Source organism: Oncorhynchus mykiss, chromosome 13, assembly GCF_057628025.1.
Source record: "Oncorhynchus mykiss isolate SJ-2025 chromosome 13, ASM5762802v1, whole genome shotgun sequence".
Taxonomy (NCBI): Eukaryota; Metazoa; Chordata; class Actinopteri; order Salmoniformes; family Salmonidae; genus Oncorhynchus; species Oncorhynchus mykiss.
Genome location: NC_143034.1, coordinates 30,246,827 through 30,270,343, shown reverse-complemented (window position 1 = coordinate 30,270,343; position 23,517 = coordinate 30,246,827). Strand labels below are relative to the sequence as shown.

General features: G+C 46.9%; 1 protein-coding gene across 1 annotated transcript in view; it reads left to right on the top strand.

Moving 5' to 3' along the window:
- The window catches only part of LOC110485942 (alpha-1,6-mannosylglycoprotein 6-beta-N-acetylglucosaminyltransferase B), a 170,811-nt gene that overhangs the window by 73,744 nt on the left and 73,550 nt on the right, over positions 1–23,517 (top strand). Inside the window, exon 8 of the mRNA XM_036940613.2 lies at positions 19,535–19,704. Within this exon, the coding sequence (XP_036796508.2) occupies positions 19,535–19,704 (170 nt within the window). The remainder of the gene's footprint in view (positions 1–19,534; positions 19,705–23,517) is intronic.

Genomic DNA, 23,517 nt, shown 5'->3' with positions numbered 1-23,517 from the left:
CACATCTGTCTCTGCCCGTTTCTCTCGCTCAAATAAGCCGACAGGCCTCAAATAGGCGTCCGTCCACACAGATCCTCCACAGTATTGATTGTCGGAGTCGTCTTGTGCCTCAAACGCATGAAATGGATTTGTTATTTTAGATCTGTCCCCTCCTTATCTCTCTGGCTGTGTGATACTGTGCAATCTCTACACCAGATGTTTCAGTGCCATGACGGCAGTTTTAGTGCTCTGGCCCAAAGCTGTTCATCGTGACGTAATTGGTAGACAGAGGCTGTTGTGTGCGCTGATTAATACTGATAGGGGATCAGTGTACAGCCCCGTGATGGAGTGCTTAATATGTGTATAATATCTGATCTCAGATCAGGTGTTGACGGTCATTATCTGGCATGCCTGTGTGTCTACCCCCACCAGTAGACGACGTGTCAGGAACGAAGTAATTACAACAGGTGGGAGAAAAGCAGTCTGCCGCCGTTTAACTCTGACCCCCTTGTGCTTCCTATCTGTTCCTCGATCCTGCTCTTCCTCCCTCTCCGCCTCTGTCTCCGACTCCTCTCCACTGATGCAATCCCGACTTAGTATTCCTCTCCGGTTCACTTTTTTAACCTTCCAATATGCTCTGGGGATGAAATTCTGTTTCCCTTGATTGAGTTTGTTTGGGTTTGTTTATTTGCGTATGCTCCCGGAAAAGGAATAACTTCATGGAGCCGGAGAGAGAGAGAGAGAGAGAATGGGAGCACGGGAGAGAGATAGGGATTGCGATAGGGAGAGGGAAGGAGAGCGAGACAAAGGGAGAGGGAGGGAGAGAGAGAGACAAAGGGAGAGGGAAGGAGAGAGACATAAGCGAGAGAGAATAACCATTATTTCACCTGGCAGTGGCAGAAACAGGGACAGGGAAGGGATCCCAGGAGAGCTTGGCATAGAGGAGTCTTTTGTGTGTATGTGTCTGTGTACCGTTTTACATTTTCTACAATATATGCCACTCAACAGAGACTGTTATCCAGAGAGACGTACAGTGCAGTGAGTGCATATTCAGTGCACTTGTTTCTAGTTCGTGTATGTGATCCCTGAGGGAATTGAACCCACCACCTTTGGAAAGAGTGGAGTTTCAAAAAGTTCCATTCCTGCTCTGTCGAACCTCTAGACCGTGTGTGTGTGTGTGTGTGTGTGTGTGTGTACGTGTTGAACTATTTTTTATGGGGACCAGAAGTCCCCTCAAGAATAGTTAAACACGTCCACACACAATATATGCCACTCAACAGAGGCTGTTATCCAAAGAGACTTACAGTGGCTATTCAGTGTGTGTGAGAGAGAGAGAGAGCGTGTGTGTGTTAGAGAGAGAGAGCGTGTGCGTGTTAGAGAGAGAGCGTGTGTGTGTGAGAGAGAGAGAGCGTGTGTGTGTGAGAGAGAGAGAGCGTGTGTGTGTGAGAGCGAGAGAGCGTGTGTGTGTGAGAGTGAGAGAGTGTGTGTGTGTGAGAGCGTGTGTGTGTGAGAGCGAGAGAGCGTGTGTGTGTGTGAGAGCGAGAGAGCGTGTGTGTGTGTGAGAGCGAGAGAGCGTGTGTGTGTGAGAGCGAGAGAGCGTGTGTGTGTGAGAGCGTGTGTGTGTGAGAGCGAGAGAGCGTGTGTGTGTGTGTGAGAGCGAGAGAGCGTGTGTGTGTGTGAGAGCGAGAGAGCGTGTGTGTGTGTGAGAGCGAGAGAGCATGTGTGTGTGTGAGAGCGAGAGAGCGTGTGTGTGTGTGAGAGCGAGAGAGCGTGTGTGTGAGAGCGTGTGTGTGTGAGAGCGAGAGAGCGTGTGTGTGTGAGAGCGAGAGAGCGTGTGTGTGTGTGAGAGCGAGAGAGCGTGTGTGTGTGAGAGCGAGAGAGCGTGTGTGTGTGAGAGCGTGTGTGTGTGAGAGCGAGAGAGCGTGTGTGTGTGTGAGAGCGAGAGAGCGTGTGTGTGTGTGAGAGCGAGAGAGCGTGTGTGTGAGAGCGTGTGTGTGTGAGAGCGTGTGTGTGTGAGAGCGAGAGAGCGTGTGTGTGTGTGAGAGCGAGAGAGTGTGTGTGTGTGTGAGAGCGAGAGAGCGTGTGTGTGTGTGAGAGTGTGTGTGTGTGAGAGCGAGAGAGCGTGTGTGTGTGTGTGAGAGCAAAAGAGCGTGTGTGTGTGTGAGAGCGAGAGAGCGTGTGCATGGGTATTAGAGAAACCCCGACGGACTGACTTACTGTGGGACACCCCAAAGGCCTCCTAATGAATTTCAATCATTTCCCTGTCCAGTCAGTTTGAACCTTTCCTGACAGCTGTATAACACCTGAGTCGTCGTAACCTAGTCCTTTAAACTAGAACATCGCCGAGGCGAACTGCAGCAACCCCTTATCATGGATGACAATGACTTACTTTTACGCAGAGTTTTAGTCTGGAAGTGGTCTGAGTTGAAAGAAGGAACTCAACCACGTCCACCAGCATTTCCCACAACACACCCTGTTCTGTTGCACTGAACTACTCAAACACCGAAGCAGAGTTCAACACTGAGCGCGGGAATCAAGTATTTGTGGATAGAGAGACAGAGCGTTGAAGCTCAAAAGCAAGTGAGAAACAAACTGAATAGAAAGGGGTTTTTAACGATGGAGGAATGGGAATCTCTGCCACGCAGTCGCAGCCTGAGCAGCGCTCTTAGAACATTTTTATTTATTTTATTTTATTTCACCTTTATTTAACCAGGTAGGCAAGTTGAGAACAAGTTCTCATTTACAATTGCGGCCTGGCCAAGATAAAGCAAAGCAGTTCGACACATACAACAACACAGAGTTACACATGGAGTAAAACAAACATACAGTCAATAATAAAGTATAAACAAGTCTATATACAATGTGAGCAAATGAGGTGAGAAGGGAGGTAAAGGCAAAAAAGGCCTTGGTGGCAAGGTAAATACAATATAGCAAGTAAAACACTGGAATGGTAGATTTGCAGTGGAAGAATGTGCAAAGTAGAAATAAAAATAATGGGGTGCAAAGGAGCAAAATAAATAAATACAGTAGGGGGAGAGGTAGTTGTTTGGGCTAAATTATAGATGGGCTATGTACAGGTGCAGTAATCTGTGAGCTGCTCTGACAGCTGGTGCTTAAAGCTAGTGAGGGAGATAAGTGTTTCCAGTTTCAGAGATTTTTGTAGTTCGTTCCAGTCATTGGCAGCAGAGAACTGGAAAGAGAGGCGGCCAAAGAAAGAATTGGTTTTGGGGGTGACTAGAGAGATATACCTGCTGGAGCGCGTGCTACAGGTGGGAGATGCTATGGTGACCAGCGAGCTGAGATAAGGGGGGACTTTACCTAGCAGGGTCTTGTAGATGACATGGAGCCAGTGGGTTTGGCGACGAGTATGAAGCGAGGGCCAGCCAACGAGAGCGTACAGGTCGCAATGGTGGGTAGTATATGGGGCTTTGGTGACAAAACGGATTGCACTGTGATAGACTGCATCCAATTTGTTGAGTAGGGTATTGGAGGCTATTTTGTAAATTACATCGCCAAAGTCGAGGATTGGTAGGATGGTCAGTTTTACAAGGGTATGTTTGGCAGCATGAGTGAAGGATGCTTTGTTGCGAAATAGGAAGCCAATTCTAGATTTAACTTTGGATTGGAGATGTTTGATATGGGTCTGGAAGGAGAGTTTACAGTCTAACCAGACATCTAAGTATTTGTAGTTGTCCACGTATTCTAAGTCAGAGCCGTCCAGAGTAGTGATGTTGGACAGGCGGGTAGGTGCAGGTAGCGATCGGTTGAAGAGCATGCATTTAGTTTTACTTGTATTTAAGAGCAATTGGAGGCCACGGAAGGAGAGTTGTATGGCATTGAAGCTTGCCTGGAGGGTTGTTAACACAGTGTCCAAAGAAGGGCCAGAAGTATACAGAATGGTGTCGTCTGCGTAGAGGTGGATCAGAGACTCACCAGCAGCAAGAGCGACCTCATTGATGTATACAGAGAAGAGAGTCGGTCCAAGAATTGAACCCTGTGGCACCCCCATAGAGACTGCCAGAGGTCCGGACAACAGACCCTCCGATTTGACACACTGAACTCTATCAGAGAAGTAGTTGGTGAACCAGGCGAGGCAATCATTTGAGAAACCAAGGCTGTTGAGTCTGCCGATGAGGATGTGGTGATTGACAGAGTCGAAAGCCTTGGCCAGATCAATGAATACGGCTGCACAGTAATGTTTCTTATCGATGGCGGTTAAGATATCGTTTAGGACCTTGAGCGTGGCTGAGGTGCACCCATGACCAGCTCTGAAACCAGATTGCATAGCAGAGAAGGTATGGTGAGATTCAAAATGGTCGGTAATCTGTTTGTTGACTTGGCTTTCGAAGACCTTAGAAAGGCATGGTAGGATAGATATAGGTCTGTAGCAGTTTGGGTCAAGAGTGTCCCCCCCCTTTGAAGAGGGGGATGACCGCAGCTGCTTTCCAATCTTTGGGAATCTCAGACGACACGAAAGAGAGGTTGAACAGGCTAGTAATAGGGGTGGCAACAATTTCGGCAGATAATTTTAGAAAGAAAGGGTCCAGATTGTCTAGCCCGGCTGATTTGTAGGGGTCCAGATTTTGCAGCTCTTTCAGAACATCAGCTGAATGGATTTGGGAGAAGGAGAAATGGGGAAGGCTTGGGCGAGTTGCTGTTGGGGGTGCAGTGCTGTTGACAGGGGTAGGAGTAGCCAGGTGGAAAGCATGGCCAGCAGTAGAAAAATGCTTATTGAAATTTTCAATTATGGTGGATTTATCAGTGGTGACAGTGTTTCCTATCTTCAGTGCAGTGGGCAGCTGGGAGGAGGTGTTCTTATTCTCCATGGACTTTACAGTGTCCCAGAACTTTTTTGAGTTAGTGTTGCAAGAAGCAAATTTCTGCTTGAAAAAGCTAGCCTTGGCTTTTCTAACTGCCTGTGTATAATGGTTTCTAGCTTCCCTGAACAGCTGCATATCACGGGGGCTGTTCGATGCTAATGCAGAACGCCATAGGATGTTTTTGTGTTGGTTAAGGGCAGTCAGGTCTGGGGAGAACCAAGGGCTATATCTGTTCCTGGTTCTAAATTTCTTGAATGGGGCATGTTTATTTAAGATGGTTAGGAAGGCATTTTTAAAAAATATCCAGGCATCCTCTACTGACGGGATGAGGTCAATATCCTTCCAGGATACCCCGGCCAGGTCGATTAGAAAGGCCTGCTCGCTGAAGTGTTTCAGGGAGCGTTTTACAGTGATGAGAGGAGGTCGTTTGACCGCTGACCCATTACGGATGCAGGCAATGAGGCAGTGATCGCTGAGATCTTGGTTGAAGACAGCAGAGGTGTATTTAGAGGGGAAGTTGGTTAGGATGATATCTATGAGGGTGCCCATGTTTAAGGCTTTGGGGAGGTACCTGGTAGGTTCATTGATAATTTGTGTGAGATTGAGGGCATCAAGTTTAGATTGTAGGATGGCTGGGGTGTTAAGCATGTTCCAGTTTAGGTCGCCTAGCAGCACGAGCTCTGAAGATAGATGGGGGGCAATCAGTTCACATATGGTGTCCAGAGCACAGCTGGGGGCAGAGGGTGGTCTATAGCAGGCGGCAACGGTGAGAGACTTGTTTTTAGAGAGGTGGATTTTTAAAAGTAGAAGTTCAAATTGTTTGGGTACAGACCTGGATAGTAGGACAGAACTCTGCAGGCTATCTTTGCAGTAGATTGCAACACCGCCCCCTTTGGCAGTTCTATCTTGTCTGAAAATGTTGTAGTTTGGAATTAAAATGTCTGAATTTTTGGTGGTCTTCCTAAGCCAGGATTCAGACACAGCTAGAACATCCGGGTTGGCAGAGTGTGCTAAAGCAGTGAATAGAACAAACTTAGGGAGGAGGCTTCTAATGTTAACATGCATGAAACCAAGGCTATTACGGTTACAGAAGTCGTCAAAAGAGAGCGCCTGGGGAATAGGAGTGGAGCTAGGCACTGCAGGGCCTGGATTCACCTCTACATCGCCAGAGGAACATAGAAGGAGTAGAATAAGGGTGCGACTAAAAGCAATAAGAATTGGTCGTCTAGAACGTCTGGAACAGAGAGTAAAAGGAGGTTTCTGGGGGCGATAAAATAGCATCAAGGTATAATGTACAGACAAAGGTAAGGTAGGATGTGAATACAGTGGAGGTAAACCTAGGTATTGAGTGATGAAGAGAGAGATATTGTCTCTAGAAACATCATTGAAACCAGGAGATGTCATTGCATGTGTGGGTGGTGGAACTAATAGGTTGGATAAGGTATAGTGAGCAGGACTAGAGGCTCTACAGTGAAATAAGCCAATAAACACTAACCAGAACAGCAATGGACAAGACATATTGACATTAAGGAGAGGCATGCTTAGTCGAGTGATCAAAAGGGTCCAGTGAGTGGAGAGGTTGGTTGAGGGTCACGGCGATTTAGACAGCTAGCCAAGCCAACCGGTAGCAAGCTAGCATAGGATGGAGTCTGTTGTTAGCCACCTCTTGCGTTCGGTCAGTAGATTAGTGGGGTTCCGTGAGGTAGAGGGGATTAATCCAAATCACACAACAACAACAAAAATAAGAACAATAGATATAGTTATAGAGGCCCGAGAAGAAAACATAATAATAAGAAAAATAAATAAATTGTCCGATTGTCTATTCAGATAGCAGCCGGTAAGACAGCTAACGGTTAGCGGGCCGCAGATGGGCGTTCAGGTAACGTCGCGACAGAGGAGCCAGCCGGATCTCCTTCAGGTAGATAACGTCGGCAGTCCAGTTGTGAAGGCCCGGTGGGGCTCCGCGTAGGCAGTGAAACGGGTCCGGATAGGTGACTGCAGCCCAGGAGTGAATGATGGAACTCAGGAGTGATTGACGGAGCTGGCTAGCACCGGAACAATCGATGTTTGCTCCGGAATCGACGAAAGCCGACTGTCACACGGATAGCAGCTAGCTAGCTGTGAGATCCGGGTATGAATGTCCAGAGAGCAGTTGAAATCCAGGGACATGGAGAGAAAAATTGGTCCGGTATGTTCCGTTCCGAGCCGCGCTGCGCCGTACAAAACTGGCGATAGATTTTCGAGCTAAAGGATAGCTGATGACCACAAACCGTGGTTAGCTGAATACTAACGATTTGCCAGTAAAGAAGCTAACTAGCTTCTGATTAGCTTCTGGATTAGCTTCTGGGCTAGCTCCTGGCTAGCTTCTGGCTAGTTTCTGGCTAGCTTCTTGGAGTTTCTGGCTAGCTTCTTGGAGGATTACAGATCTGAGGTAAATAATAATTTTTTATAAATATAAATTGGTGAGGCTGGTTGCAGGAGAGTGTTTAGAAGATGAGTTGATGGAAAATAAAAATAAAATGTGAAAAAAAGTTGTAAATATATATATATACAGGACACGACAAGACGAGGACAAAAGACGTCTGAACTGCTATGCGATCTTGGAGAAGATTTAGACATGACACTATCTAGAACCTAAAGGCTTCTTCGGCTGTCCCCACCCTTTGAAGAACCCTTGTTGGTTCCAGGTAGAACCATTATGGCTCCAAGTAGAACCGTTTTGGGTTCCATCCAACCGCGTCCAACGAGTGTTCTACCTGGAACAAAGAAGTGTTCCACCTGGAACTTAAAATGGTTCTCCTATAGGGACAGCCGAAGAACCCTTTCGGAACCCTTTTTCTAAGAGCGTATAGGAGAGCTATGGGAGACCAGCATGAACTGCATTTCTCCCTTCAATTCCAGTTTGATGAGCGGTGTTCACGGCTGAGTCTATGTATGCTGTACTTTACAAAGCAATCCTAGCACTTATATACCCAAGATACAGTTTGCAGCCGTGATGGGACGGGGGTAAAGGGGAGGGTAGAGGCTGTAGTTGGCAGTGCAAGCTTGTATGCCACCCCCCCCGACTCCCCGACCCCCTCACTCAGACATCTGTGCCCTTCGGACTGGCTGGTGGAAGGGCAGTGTGTGGGCACGCAGGTTTGTTAAGAGCACAACAGATACCCGAACACACACGCACCCACACAGGCACGCAAGCGCACACACCTCCCTACACACCATCCTGCTAACGGGCACCAGGTTAAACATTAGTATTCTGCTGGGGTTAGCGATGAGTGGAGCTGAGCACTGGAGACACACCGTATTATAGAGATCTCTTCACTGTTGTGTCTCTTCCAGATCTACCACACACACACACACACACACACTTAAAACACAAAGTTTAGACTCACTCACACACACTTAAAACACAAAGTTTAGAGACACACACACACACACACACTTAAAACACAAAGTTTAGACTAGCACATGATTAGACAGTGACTCAGGCAACACACACACAGGACAGAGAGAGAGGAAAAGGGAGGATGAGAGGGAAAGAGGGGTAGCAGAGGAAGAGAGAGAAAGGAAGAGAGCGGGGGAGCGAAAGGGGGAGAGAGAGAGCGAGAGGAGGGAGAGAGACGAGGGTAAAACAGCCTCCAGGAACTTAATGAGGTGTGCCCCGCTGAGTGGAGAAAGGGCTGTTAATCACACACACACTCTTACACACACACACACACACACCTTCTCGCTCACACACACACAAAGTTTAGACTCAATCCCACACACACACACAAAACACAAAGTTTAGACTCACTCACACACATAAAACACAAAGTTTAGACTCAATCACACACACAAAGTTTAGACTCACTCACACACATAAACTACAAAGTTTAGACTCAATCACTCACACACAAAACAAAGTTTAGACTCACTCACACAAACACACTTAGAACACAAAGTTTACATTCTCACACTGACACACACACTTTCAACACCAGTTCAGACCCTCACACACAGCGACACACACTTCATTTGACACACACGTACCCATATAAACACACATCAAGGTCACAGACTTGTCAGTGATACACGTCGGCCGCAGAGCAGATGCTGTTCCCCTATGTCCTCCCTCTGCAGCTTCACAGATGTCTTATCTTCCTCACACTGCGCTCCACTCCACCACTGTGTGTGTGTGTGTGTGTGTGTGTGTTCAATCTCACTCCAAAGTTCCTATCAGCAATAGACATTCTCTTTGCCATTCCTACAGTCACTTTATCCCTATTTGTAAGGGCGTTCGTCTGTAGGAGGAAGAGAAGCGGACCAAAGCGCAGCGTGGTGGTTATTCATGTTTTAATAAAATCGCTACACATGAACAAACTAACAAAAACAAGAAATGTGAAAACGCAAAACAGTCCTATCCTGTGACACCAAACACAGTGACAGGAACAATCACCCACCACCACACAGTGAAACCCAGGCTACCTAAGTATGATTCTCAATCAGAGACAACTAATGACACCTGCCTCTGATTGAGAACCATACTAGGCCGAAAACATAGAAATGCCCCAAAACATAGAAAAACAAACATAGACTGCCCACCCAACTCACGCCCTGACCATACTAAATAAATACAAAACAACAGAAATAGAGGTCAGAACGTGACAGTACCCCCCCCCAAAGGTGCGGACTCCGGCCGCAAAACCTTGACCTATAGGGGAGGGTCTGGGTGGGCGTCTGTCCGCGGTGGCGGCTCTGGCGCGGGACGCGGACCCCACTTCACCATTGTCTTAGTCCGCCTTATTGTCCGCCTCCCTGGCTTACTCACCATGACCACCCCTCTCAATGACCCCACTGGACAGAGGGGCTGCTCGGGACAGAGGGGCAGCTCGGGACAGAGGTGAAGCAGCTGCTCGGGACAGAGGGACAACTGCTCGGGACAGAGGGGCGATAGCAGCTCGGGACAGAGGGGCGATAGCAGCTCGGGACAGAGGGGCGATAGCAGCTCGGGACAGAGGGGCGATAGCAGCTCGGGACAGAGGGGCGGCAGCTGCTCGGGACAGAGGGGCGACAGCAGCTTGGGACAGAGGGGCGACAGCTGCTCTGGACAGAGGGGCAGCTGCTCGGGCGGCCCCTGGCTGACTGACGGCACTGGCGGCCCCTGGCTTACTTGCGGCCCCTGGCTGACTGGCGGCACTGGCGGCCCCTGGCTTACTGGCGGCCCCTGGCTTACTGGCGGCACTGGCGGCCCCTGGCAGACGGGCGGCACTGGCGGCCCCTGGCAGACGGGCGGCACTGGCGGCTCCTGGCAGACGGGCGGCACTGGCGGCTCCTGGCAGACGGGCGGCACTGGCGGCTCCTGGCTGACGGGCGGCATTGGCGGCTCCTGGCAGACGGGCGGCATTGGCGGCTCCTGGCAGACGGGCGGCACTGGCGGCGCTGGGCAGACGGGCGGCACTGGCGGCGCTGGGCAGACGGGCGGCGCTGGCGGCGCTGGGCAGACGGGCGGCGCTGGCGGCGCTGGGCAGACGGGCGGCGCTGGCGGCGCTGGGCAGACGGGCGGCGCTGGCGGCGCTGGGCAGACGGGCGGCGCTGGCGGCGCTGGGCAGACGGGCGGCGCTGGCGGCGTTGGGCAGACGGGCGGCGCTGGCGGCGCTGGGCAGACGGGCGGCGCTGGCGGCGTTGGGCAGACGGGCGGCGCTGGCGGCGCTGGGCAGACGGGCGGCGCTGGCGGCGCTGGGCAGACGGGCGGCGCTGGCGGCGCTGGGCAGACGGGCGGCGCTGGCGGCGCTGGGCAGACGGGAAGCTCAGATGGCGCTGGGCAGACGGGAAGCTCAGATGGCGCTGGGCAGACGGGAAGCTCAGATGGCGCTGGGCAGACGGGAAGCTCAGATGGCGCTGGGCAGACGGGAAGCTCCGATGGCGCCGGACAGGCGGGAGGCTCCGGCAGTGCTGGACAGGCGAGGCGCACTGTAGGCCTGATGCGTGGTGCTGGCACTGGTGGTACTGGGCCGAGGACACGCACAGGAAGCCTTGTGCGGGGAGCTGCTACCGGAGGGCTGGGGTGTGGAGGTGGTGACGGATAGACCGGGCCGTGAAGGCGTACTGGAGATCTTGAGAGCAGGGCTGGCACTAACCGCCCTGGCTGGATCCTCACCCTAGCCCGGCAGATGTGGGGAGCTGGGATGTAGCGCACCGGGCTAAGCACGCGTACTGGGGACACCGTGCGCACAACTGCATAACACGGTGCCTGACCAGCACCACGCCCGCCACAGTTAGCACTGCTAGGAGCACTGTAGTGCTGAGATGGCACAGGACGTGCAAGGCTAGGGAGATGCACAGGAGGCCTGGTGCGTGAGGCTGGCACAGTCTTCACCAGACCCCTCGCACGCACCTCAGGATGAGTATGGAGAGCTGACCCCGGTGCCATTAAATCCCTGACACGCTCCGTCGGGCGAATGTCGTGCCTCATGCACCAAACCAGCAAGTCCCTCATATCACTCTCCTCCAATTTCCCCATTAACTCCTTCACAGTCTCTGCTTCGCTCACCTCCAACACCAGCTCTGGTTCTGAGCTCCTCCTTGGCTCCTCACGATAAACGGGGAGAGTTGGCTCAGGTCTGACTCCTGACTCTGCCACACTCCCCCTGTGCCCCCCCCCAAGAAATTTTTGGGGGTGACTCTCGGGCTTCCGTCCGCGCCGCCGTGCTTGCTTCTCAGAATGCCGCCTCTCTGCTTTTGCTGCCTCCAGCTCGGCCTTGGGGCGGCAATATTCTCCTGGCTTAGCCCAGGGTCCTTTCCCGTCGAGGATTTCCTCCCATGTCCAGAATTCCTTACTACGTATCTCCTGCAGCCGCTGTTGCTTCTCCTGCTGCTCCTGCTTGTTGACACGCTGCTTGGTCCTGTTGTGGTGGGTGATTCTGTAAGGGCGTTCGTCTGTAGGAGGAAGAGAAGCGGACCAAAGCGCAGCGTGGTGGTTATTCATGTTTTAATAAAATCGCTACACATGAACAAACTAACAAAAACAAGAAATGTGAAAACGCAAAACAGTCCTATCCTGTGACACCAAACACAGTGACAGGAACAATCACCCACCACCACACAGTGAAACCCAGGCTACCTAAGTATGATTCTCAATCAGAGACAACTAATGACACCTGCCTCTGATTGAGAACCATACTAGGCCGAAAACATAGAAATGCCCCAAAACATAGAAAAACAAACATAGACTGCCCACCCAACTCACGCCCTGACCATACTAAATAAATACAAAACAACAGAAATAGAGGTCAGAACGTGACACTATTAGAGACTATGCCAATTATATTGTAGCAGGGACGCTGAGAGTGCAAGATGAGGGGGAAGTTGATTTAACACCATAGAAGGTGAATGTAACGGTTTTCTTCCTGGGAAGGAGAGGAGGACCAAAATGCAGCGTGGTTATTTATAAACAGCTTTAATGAAAGATGAAAACGTGAACACTATACAAAATAAGAAAACGTGGAAAAACCGAAACAGTCCTAACTGGTGCAAAACACAGAGACAGGAACAATCACCCACAAGATACCTAAAGAATATGGCTGCCTAAATATGGTTCCCAGTCAGAGACAACGATAAACACCTGCCTCTGATTGAGAACCACCCTACACAAAACAAGACACATAAATCACCCATGTCACACCCTGGCCTAACCAACATAATAAAGAAAACACAGAATACTAAGGCCAGGCCGTGACAGTGAAGCGGTGTGTGTAGGTGGTAAGATGGTGTGTAAGGGTACAGGGAAGCAGGTAGATGAGGGGGAAGTTGATTTAACACCATAGAAGGTGAAGCGGTGTGTGTAGGTGGTAAGATGGTGTGTAAGAGAACAGGGAAGCAGGTAGATGAGGGGGAAGTTGATTTAACACCATAGAAGGTGAAGCGGTGTGTGTAGGTGGTAGGATGGTGTGTAAGGGTACAAGGAAGCAGGTAGATGAGGGGGAAGTTGATTTAACACCATAGAAGGTGAAGCGGGGTGTGTAGGTGGTAGGATGGTGTGTAAGGGTACAGGGAAGCAGGTAGATGAGGGGGATGTTGATTTAACACCATAGAAGGTGAAGCGGTGTGTGTAGGTGGTAAGATGGTGTGTAAGAGTACAGGGAAGCAGGTAGATGAGTTGAACGCGAGTTGTTCTCTGTTCCTCCACCGTCTGTCTCGTAGGTGTCTTTGCCTCTGGATCCACTGTGGTTCTCTGGTGTCGAGAGTGTTCGTCCTGCTTCGTTCCTTGGGTCCTTTTTTGCTGTTAGACTGAGACACAGACGCAATGGACGCACAAATGTTCACACGTACGTGTGCCCACAAACACAGACCCTCTGTGAGTGGCAGAAGTCCACTGTATAAACAGATACCTCCATATACATGTTCAGACTCCCTCCTTAGGGGGGGTCACAGGGGTGAGATAACTGTGTCTCTGTGTGGGTATGCGTGTTCAGACTCCTTAGGGGGGGTCACAGGGGTGAGATAACTGTGTCTCTGTGTGGGTATGCGTGTTCAGACTCCTTAGGGGGGTCACAGGGGTGAGATAACTGTGTCTCTGTGTGGGTATGCGTGTTCAGACTCCCTCCTTGGGGGGGTCACAGGGGTGAGATAACTGTGTATCTGTGTGGGTATGCGTGTTCAGACTCCTTAGGGGTCACAGGGGTGAGATAACTGTGTCTCTGTGTGGGTATGCGTGTTCAGAATCCTTAGGGGTCACAGGGGTGAGATAACTGTGTCTCTGTGTGGGTATGCGTGTTCAGACTCCTTAGGGGTCACAGGGGTGAGATAACTGTGTCTCTGTGTGGGTATGCGTGTTCAGACTCCTTAGGGGTCACAGGGGGGAGATAACTGTGTATCTGTGTGGGTATGCGTGTTCAGACTCCTTAGGGGTCACAGGGGTGAGATAACTGTGTCTCTGTGTGGGTATGCGTGTTCAGACTCCTTAGGGGTCACAGGGGTGAGATAACTGTGTCTCTGTGTGGGTATGCGTGTTCAGACTCCTTAGGGGTCACAGGGGGGAGATAACTGTGTCTCTGTGTGGGTATGCGTCTTCAGACTCCTTAGGGGTCACAGGGGGGAGATAACTGTGTCTCTGTGTGGGTATGCGTGTTCAGACTCCTTAGGGGTCACAGGGGGGAGATAACTGTGTCTCTGTGTGGGTATGCGTGTTCAGACTCCTTAGGGGTCACAGGGGGGAGATAACTGTGTCTCTGTGTGGGTATGCGTGCAGCTGTGTATAGGTGGCAAATGTGTCATTTCGGATCTTACACCTCGATCACACCGATTAGCGTCACTGTGCAAAATAATACTCAGCATCATCTGGAAAAGTTCAACATTCACCTTCTGCTACCATTTCTGTCAATCCGTCGACGCGTACAGTTCAACACGTACTTTTGATGAAACCCAAACGCAGCGTTCCATTGGAAATGAATGTACTTCTGGTGCACCAAAACGCAACGACGCTGTCGGCGGTGTCGAGGCGTTACGGCATGAACATGCAACCTTCGAGAATCACTGCAGACTCCCTTTTCAACAGAGAACCTAATTCACGGTAAAATATCAAGGTTACGTTTCCAACATCATTCCAGTATGTTTCATAAAGCTGCCTCCCATTTTTACTTCAATGGAGGGGAACTAACCTTGGCAAATTGAGATGAATGCTACCCATTAGCCAAAAGTTCAATCCCGTTTTTCTACAGTACCACACCAGCACTACCAGAGCCAACCCAATAGGTTCCTCACTCAGCAATGGAGTGCTGTTGCCAGCGTGTGAACTGTGAAATTCCTCCCTCCACACCAGTGTTTCTGCATTAGGGCGTGGTTGCCAGATCTGCGTGATATCCCCCATTTTGGCCAAAGGTATTCTCGGGGCCGAAGCCATCTGCCATCTGCCACCCAAACTGTAATTTAATTGCGCTTAACTTTTTTATGAAGCACACATTTAATATAGAAAGCTTATTAATTCAGGGTGATATTTAATTTCATACCAGTCGCGTTTTTGCTGGCGCTTGATTCGCTATGCAACCCATAGACACTCTCTCGACACACACACACACACACACACACACACACACACACACACACACACACACACACACACACACACACGCACACATATAGGTGCTTAGAAGCCAGCAGAGATGAGACATGGAGAACTGGTATGAGCTGGTTTTGAAGTTTGTCTATGGCAGGGATGTTTCTCTGGGTCTGTGTTTTACTGTGTGTCTATTTCAGAATCTATTTCCATCTCCAGTCCTTGAAGGCCGCTGTGTATTCTTGTTTTCATCCTAATTACTTTTTAATAACAGACTACTTTTTAATTTGACCTGGGCGACCAGGAGTGTGAAATCGTTTGCTTATTAATGAGACAAATCAATCTCGTCAGGATCATTAATTCCACTGTTTTGAATTCCGTTCCCTCCGTTCTGGCGCTCGTACAATCTGACGGGAGATGGCTAGAGGAGGAGGAGGAGGAGGAGGAGAAGGTGGTGGTGTGTGCCAGTGTTGTTGTTTAGCATCCTGCCAGCCGCTGACTGACTATGTGACTTTTAGCACATGATTAGACAGTGACTCAGGCAACACACACACAGGACAGAGAGAGGAAAAGGGAGGATGAGAGGAGGGGAAAAAAAAGGGGTAGCAGAGGGAGAGAGAGAAAGGAGGAGAGAGGAGAGATAGAGGGGGAGAGAGAGAGAGGAGGGAGAGAGACGAGGGTAAAACAGCCTCCAGGAACTTAATGAGGTGTGCCCCGCTGAGTGGAGAAAGGGCTGTTAATCACACACACACTCTCTTTCTTACACACACACTCACACATACACACATACACGCACATACACACACACACACACACACACACACACACACTTTCTTGCTCTCGCACATACACACATACATGCACATACACACTCTGTTTCACATATAAACACACACTCTCTCACACCACATACACACACATACAGTGCCTTGCGAAAGTATTCGGCCCCCTTGAACTTTGCGACCTTTTGCCACATTTCAGGCTTCAAACATAAAGATATAAAACTGTATTTTTTTTGTGAAGAATCAACAACAAGTGGGACACAATCATGAAGTGGAACGACATTTATTGGATATTTCAAACCTTTTTAACAAATCAAAAACTGAAAAATTGGGCGTGCAAAATTATTCAGCCCCTTTACTTTCAGTGCAGCAACTCTCTCCAGAAGTTCAGTGAGGATCTCTGAATGATCCAATGTTGACCTAAATGACTAATGATGATAAATACAATCCACCTGTGTGTAATCAAGTCTCCGTATAAATGCACCTGCACTGTGATAGTCTCAGAGGTCCGTTAAAAGCGCAGAGAGCATCATGAAGAACAAGGAACACACCAGGCAGGTCCGAGATACTGTTGTGAAGAAGTTTAAAGCCGGATTTGGATACAGAAAGATTTCCCAAGCTTTAAACATCCCAAGGAGCACTGTGCAAGCGATAATATTGAAATGGAAGGAGTATCAGACCACTGCAAATCTACCAAGACCTGGCCGTCCCTCTAAACTTTCAGCTCATACAAGGAGAAGACTGATCAGAGATGCAGCCAAGAGGCCCATGACCACTCTGGATGAACTGCAGAGATCTACAGCTGAGGTGGGAGACTCTGTCCATAGGACAACAATCAGTCGTATATTGCACAAATCTGGCCTTTATGGAAGAGTGGCAAGAAGAAAGCCATTTCTTAAAGATATCCATAAAAAGTGTCGTTTAAAGTTTGCCACAAGCCACCTGGGAGACACACCAAACATGTGGAAGAAGGTGCTCTGGTCAGATGAAGCCAAAATTGAACTTTTTGGCAACAATGCAAAACGTTATGTTTGGCGTAAAAGCAACACAGCTCATCACAGCTGAACACACCATCCCCACTGTCAAACATGGTGGTGGCAGCATCATGGTTTGGGCCTGCTTTTCTTCAGCAGGGACAGGGAAGATGGTTAAAATTGATGGGAAGATGGATGGAGCCAAATACAGGACCATTCTGGAAGAAAACCTGATGGAGTCTACAAAAGACCTGAGACTGGGACGGAGATTTGTCTTCCAACAAGACAATGATCCAAAACATAAAGCAAAATCTACAATGGAATGGTTCAAAAATAAACATATCCAGGTGTTAGAATGGCCAAGTCAAAGTCCAGACCTGAATCCAATCGAGAATCTGTGGAAAGAACTGAAAACTGCTGTTCACAAATGCTCTCCATCCAACCTCACTGAGCTCGAGCTGTTTTGCAAGGAGGAATGGGAAAACATTTCAGTCTCGATGTGCAAAACTGATAGAGACATACCCCAAGCGACTTACAGCTGTAATCGCAGCAAAAGGTGGCGCTACAAAGTATTAACTTAAGGGGGCTGAATAATTTTGCACTGCCAATTTTTCAGTTTTTTATTTGTTAAAAAAGTTTGAAATATCCAATAAATGTCGTTCCACTTCATGATTGTGTCCCACTTGTTGTTGATTCTTCACAAAAAAATACAGTTTTATATCTTTATGTTGAAGCCTGAAATGTGGCAAAAGGTCGCAAAGTTCAAGGGGGCCGAATACTTTCGCAAGGCACTGTACACCCTCACACTCTCACACACACACGCTCTTTCTCACACACACGCACTCTCTCTTTCTCACACACGCACACACACACACACACACTCTCTTTTTCACACACACACACACACACACACACACACACACACTCTCTCGCTCTCACACATACACACATACATGCACTTACACACTCACACACACAACCACTCTGTTTCACATATACACACACACACACACACACACTCTCTCTCACACCTCATACACACATATACACACTCACACAAACTCACCACTCTCATAAGCTCATTATGTAAAAGCCAGTGAAAGTTTGTCTCAGTATGTCTATCTGGGGCAGAAGGGCTTTTCATGCTGTGTTAGCGCGTCAGAATTACTCTGCACAGCACCTCTCTGACATGACCGACTCTGGGTTGCATCCAAAATGGCTCCCTATTCCCTGCATAGTGCACAACTTTTGACCCGAGCCCTATGGGCCCTGGTCAAAAGTAGTGCACTATGCAGGGATTTGGGAGCCATTTGGAATGCAGCCTCTGTCCAATACACAGTAGGGATGTGTTCTGTCTCTGATACCATAGTGTAGTATAACAGAAGCATGTTTTATTACAGCGAGAGTCGGATGTATGATTAACAGTTATGTAGACAGATGTCCGTTGTCTAGATGTCCGTTGTCTATTGAACACTATAGAAATTCTACAGAAAATATTTGATAGATTGAGGATGTGTGTCTGATGCTAATTACTGTATTAGATGTATTATTACAGCTACAGTTGGGTTCTGAACTGATATATATGTTTTCTTGATTTCTAATACACTAGGAGGCAGGGTTGGGGTTAATTTAATTCAATTCAACCTGTGAATTGAAATTTCTATTTCTATTTAAATTGGACACACCACACCGAAAACATAATTTATATTCTATTTGAATGAAAGGAAGTTGAATTTCATTCAAAGCTATTCAAAGAAATTTAACATGAAAAATGAAACATGAAAAGTAATTCCTTTGACACATGTTTACCCAAAGAAAATGTCAATTAATACTTAAGAAATACAGACACTATTTTAAAAAATCTAAAAGATTATCACTCATAGATGTATTTTATTATAACAATGTTTGTCATGAGATGTTAGGTTGTTCCCTTCCATTCTGGAGTGTTTGGTTTTATCTAATGCATTCTGGGAAATGTTTCTGACTAGTTTTTTGTGAAGTATGAATGATTTATAGACAACCTGCAAAATTATCTTAGAATATTTAAGTCATATGATAGCATACAATTAACATTGTATAGTGTTGTGTTCACATATATAATATCCATTTGAATAGCCAAAATCCATTTGGAATTCATTGAATAAAATTCCAATTCCAATTCCATTCAAATTCTGCTTCCTGTGGGGTGTGGTCAATTCAAATTCAATTCAAATTAGCAAACAAGGCATTTGTGGTAAGTACCTGGGGGCTGCCATCTTTATGCACCTCCCTTATTCAGAATTGCTAGCAGGATGAACATGTGTTCATGTCTGGTACTTAGAGAACCAAGTCAAATATATTATTAAGGCTAGTTGGATGGCTGATCACTAAAGCCCTCTCTCAAGTAACCAAAAGAACACGTTTGTTCTAACCCCAGACCAACTCACCTGATTCAACTCATTGCGGGCTTGATGACTAGTTGAACATTTGAATCAGGTGTGCTTGTCCCGGGCTACAACAACAATGTGTGCTGTTGGGGGTACTCGAGAAGTTGGGGGAACACTGATCTAATGTATGCAGATGTTCCGTGTCTGTTCTGTGCATGCTAGCGTTCAGTGTCTGTTCTGTGTATGCCAGCAATGACTGACTGGCTACGTCTAGTACACTGTGAAGATTGAACACGTGTTCATGTCTGACATTTACAAAACCATGCATTACGGCTGAGGTTGGATGTTTGACATCTCTTCAGATGTGTACATTGCGTACCATTATAGAAATTCTCCAACTGAGCCATCACAATCGTACGTCTGTAACATGTAGACTTCACCACTGATCTCTCCTACACATATATATATATTTTTTTTAATTCATTATATTTATGTGTTATCTCAGGTTTTATTCTTCTGTTTTATTTAAAGTAATGATGTATAAAAAAGTTGATAAATTAACATTTATTATTTCCCCCCCCAGATCCTGGTGCACGTGGGCTTCCTGACAGAGGAGTCAGGGGATGTGTTCAGCCCCAAGGTCCTGAAGGGAGGTCCCCTGGGGGAGATGGTCCAGTGGGCCGACATCCTCACAGCCCTCCATGTTCTGGGACACAACCTCAAGATCTCCATGTCTGTTAAGGAACTACAGGGGTGAGTCAGCATGTTATAATGTTACAATGATGTTAATGGGAAACTGTGTTTTGCTTGTGTCTTGATTGGATCATCTTTTGATTGATTGGTTGAATTTGTTTGGGTGTTTTAGTGTGTGGTGGAATGGAAGTGTTTTCATTGATCTGACCACGTCCATTTTGTGCCAATAGACACAGTATGGCTATTAGCGTGTGCTTTTATCCAAAGCGACTTACAGATCCTCCAAGGTGATGGCGTTGAAAAGCGTGTTGTGATCAAGGGACAGACGGTGCTCGTTTGTATTTGATTGCTGTCCATTTCATCACTTTGAATTATCGCTCATGTTGATCCACAGAATTACAATGGGAACACTTACAGTGTCTACAGAAGGTCTACAAGCACTTGAACTTTCCCATTTTGCTGCCTTAAGATTTGATCTAAAAATGTATTAAAATAGTTTTTCCGCAGTGAAAGAAAGTTCTAGAAAATTGTCCAACTAAAACAAAAACTGAAATATCATAATTGGATAAGTCTCTATCCAATTGAGTTAATACTTGTTGGAAGCACCTTTGGCAGCCATTGCATTTTCATTAAGGATCTACCATCTTTGCACAACTCGTAGGGCAACATATATGCATTGTTTTTGTCAGAACTGCACAGGCTCAGCAAATTTGTTTGAGGATCATTGATGGACAGTGATATTTAAAGTCAGGATATTTAAGACAGGACTGAGACTAGACCACTCATGATCACTCAACAGGCTCTTGTCTCAGAAAAATACAACCCTATCCCAGGGTTAGGTTATCAGAAGACTGAGCTGAGATTTCCTCAAACTTCTTTACCTGGGCTTTGCTCCTTTAATATTTCTCTTGATCCTAACAAACTCCCCAGTCCCGGTCAGAAAAGTTTTCTGTAACTTTCTTTCACTTTGAAAATGTGGAGTAGGTCGTGTAGATCTGTAGGTTAAAAATGATAATTGAATCACTTTATAGATTACATTTTAACGCAGTAAAATGCGAAAACAGTTCAAAGGGTTGTAGACTTTCTATAGGCAATGTATTTTAGATAAAGGACCAATTGTCAGGTAGAGAGCAAGTGATATTATCCCTGGGCCACTATTCCCCTTAAACAGTTCATATATTTTTTAACCACATCAATATACAGTTGAAGTCGGAAGTTTACATTTTACATACATTTAGGTTGGAGTCATTAAAACTCGTTTTTCAGCCACTCCACAAATTTCTTGTTTAACAAACTATAGTTTTGGCAAGTCGGTTAGGACATCTACTTTGTGCATGACAAGTAATTTTCCCAACAATTGTTTACAGACAGATTATTTCATGTATAATTCACTGTATCGCAATTCCAGTTGGTCAGAAGTTTACATACACTAAGTTGACTGTGCCTTTAAACAGCTTGGAACATTCCAGAAATTATGTCATGGCTTTAGAAGCTTCTGATAGGCTAATTGACATAATTTGAGTCAATTGGAGTGGATGTATTTCAAGTCATATCTTCAAACTCAGTGCCTCTTTGCTTGACATCATGGGAAAATCAAAAGAAATCAGCCAAGAACTCAAAAAAATTATTGTAGACCTCTGGTTCATCCTTGGAAGCAATTTCCAAACGCCTGAAGGCACCACGTTCATCTGTACAAACAGTAGTACGCAAGTATTAACACCATGGGACCACAGAGCCGTCATACCGCTCAGGAAGGAGACTCGTTCGGTCTACTTGAGATTAACGTACTTTGGTGCGAAAAGTGCAAATCAATCCCAGAACAACAGCAGAGGACCTTGTGAAGATGCTGGAGGAAACAGGTACAAAAGTATCTATATCCTCAGTAAAACGAGTCCAATATCGACATAACCTGAAAGGCCGTTCAGCAAGGAAAAAGCCACTGCTCCAAAACTACCATAAAAAAGCCAGACTACGGTTTGCAACGGCACATGGGGACAAAGATTGTACTATTTGGAGAAATGTCCTCTGGTCTGATGAAACAAAAATAGAACTGTTTGGCCATAATGACCATCGTTATGTTTGGAGGTAAAGGGGGAGGCTTGCAAGCTGAAGATCACCATCCCAACCATGAAGCACGGGGGTGGCAGCATCATGTTGTCGGGGTGCTTTTCTGCAGGAGAGACTGGTGCACTTCACAAAATAGATGGCGTCATGAGGGAGGAAAATTATGTGGATATATCGAAACAACATCTCAAGACATCAGTTAAAGCTTTGTCGAAAATGGGTCTTCCAAATGTACATTGACCCCAAGCATACTTCCAAAGTTGTGGCAAAATGGCTTAAGGACAACAAAGTCAAGGTATTGGAGTGGCCATCACAAAGCCCTGACCTCAATCATATAGAACATTTGTGGGCAGAACTGAAAAAGCATGTGCGAGCAAGGAGGCCTACAAACCTGACTCAGTTAAACCAGCTCTGTCAGGAGGAAAGGACCTAAATTCACCCAACTTATTGTGGGAAGCTTGTGGAAGGCTACCCAAAATGTTTGACCCATGTTAAACAATTTATTAAAGGCAATGCTACCAAATACTATTTGAGTGTATGTGAACTTCTGACCCACTGGGAATGTGATGACAGAAATAAAAGCTGAAATAAATCATTCTCTCTACTATTATTCCGACATTTCATATTCTTAAAGTAAAGTGGTGATCCTAACTGACCTAAAACAGGGAGTTCTTACTAGGATTAAATGTCAGGAATTGTGAAAAACTGAGTTTAAATGTATTTGGTTGGCTAAGATGTATGTAAACTTCCGACTTCAACTGTACCTGCTCTACCATCCCAGTTAACCCAATACATCAGCCCATCAGAGCCTCAGACCTGGGCTGTGTCCCAATCGGCAAGGATGCTGCCTTTTGAGGCAGCTTTCTAGGCAGGATGTAAAAAATTGGTATGTCCCAATCCCAAAGTACCTTCAAATGCTGCTTTCTAAGGTGCTTTCATTGGGCGATTTGAATTTTCAATTCAAATGTTGATTAACTGTTGTTCATCAGCCCGTTGCCAAGCTAGCTAGCTAGCTAGCGAACACATCATACGTGATAGCTAGCTAACGTTAATAGGCGTTCTCGTCCTGCTTATCGGCTGTTTAGAGATGCACAACTAAACTAACTAGGCCTAATCGTAGATTCAACCATGTGTAAATTGTGAAGCCCCAGACAGTTTTTAAATCAATGAATTGGTGAACTTGATAGCCAGCTAAAAACATGTACTGTAGCAAATGTGTTTTCGGGGACTAAAGTGGGCACCTGATTGCATATTACTCCATTGCATTGGCTTGGCAGGAGAAAACAGTCCCACCTGACCCGTTTGGAGGTCAGACATGTTACGTTCTTTTACAACATCTGATTAAAAATGTAGGAAATGCAACCAGCCGTGTTCTGTTCATTCTATGCCTGCTAGCCAGCCAAGTTATTTGTGCATTCTGTCGATGAGTCTGTTTAGCAAGCCTGCTTGCTAGCTAGCTGCATGTCGTGTCTGTTTACGTAACGTCAACGTTAGCTAACATTCTCTTGTTACTTTCCCTTCCCCTATTGTGTTGCACAACTGGGTTTGTTGTTACTAGGTCAAATTAGAGGCTAAGTTATTCTACTCTTACTGTAAACAACTGATCAAGGTAAAACAGTATATGCAAAATTGTTAACAAAATGACTACAAATTAATAAAGGTAGTTGTGGCTTCAGTGACTTGGCTTCAGCACTGTCATTTGAGCAGTGAGGTTAATTTCGCCCCCCCCCCCCCCCCCCCCCCCATTTGCCTCTGCTTGTTCCAGCTCTCACCCTGACACCCTGCAGATGTCAAGATATGGTTGGGAAC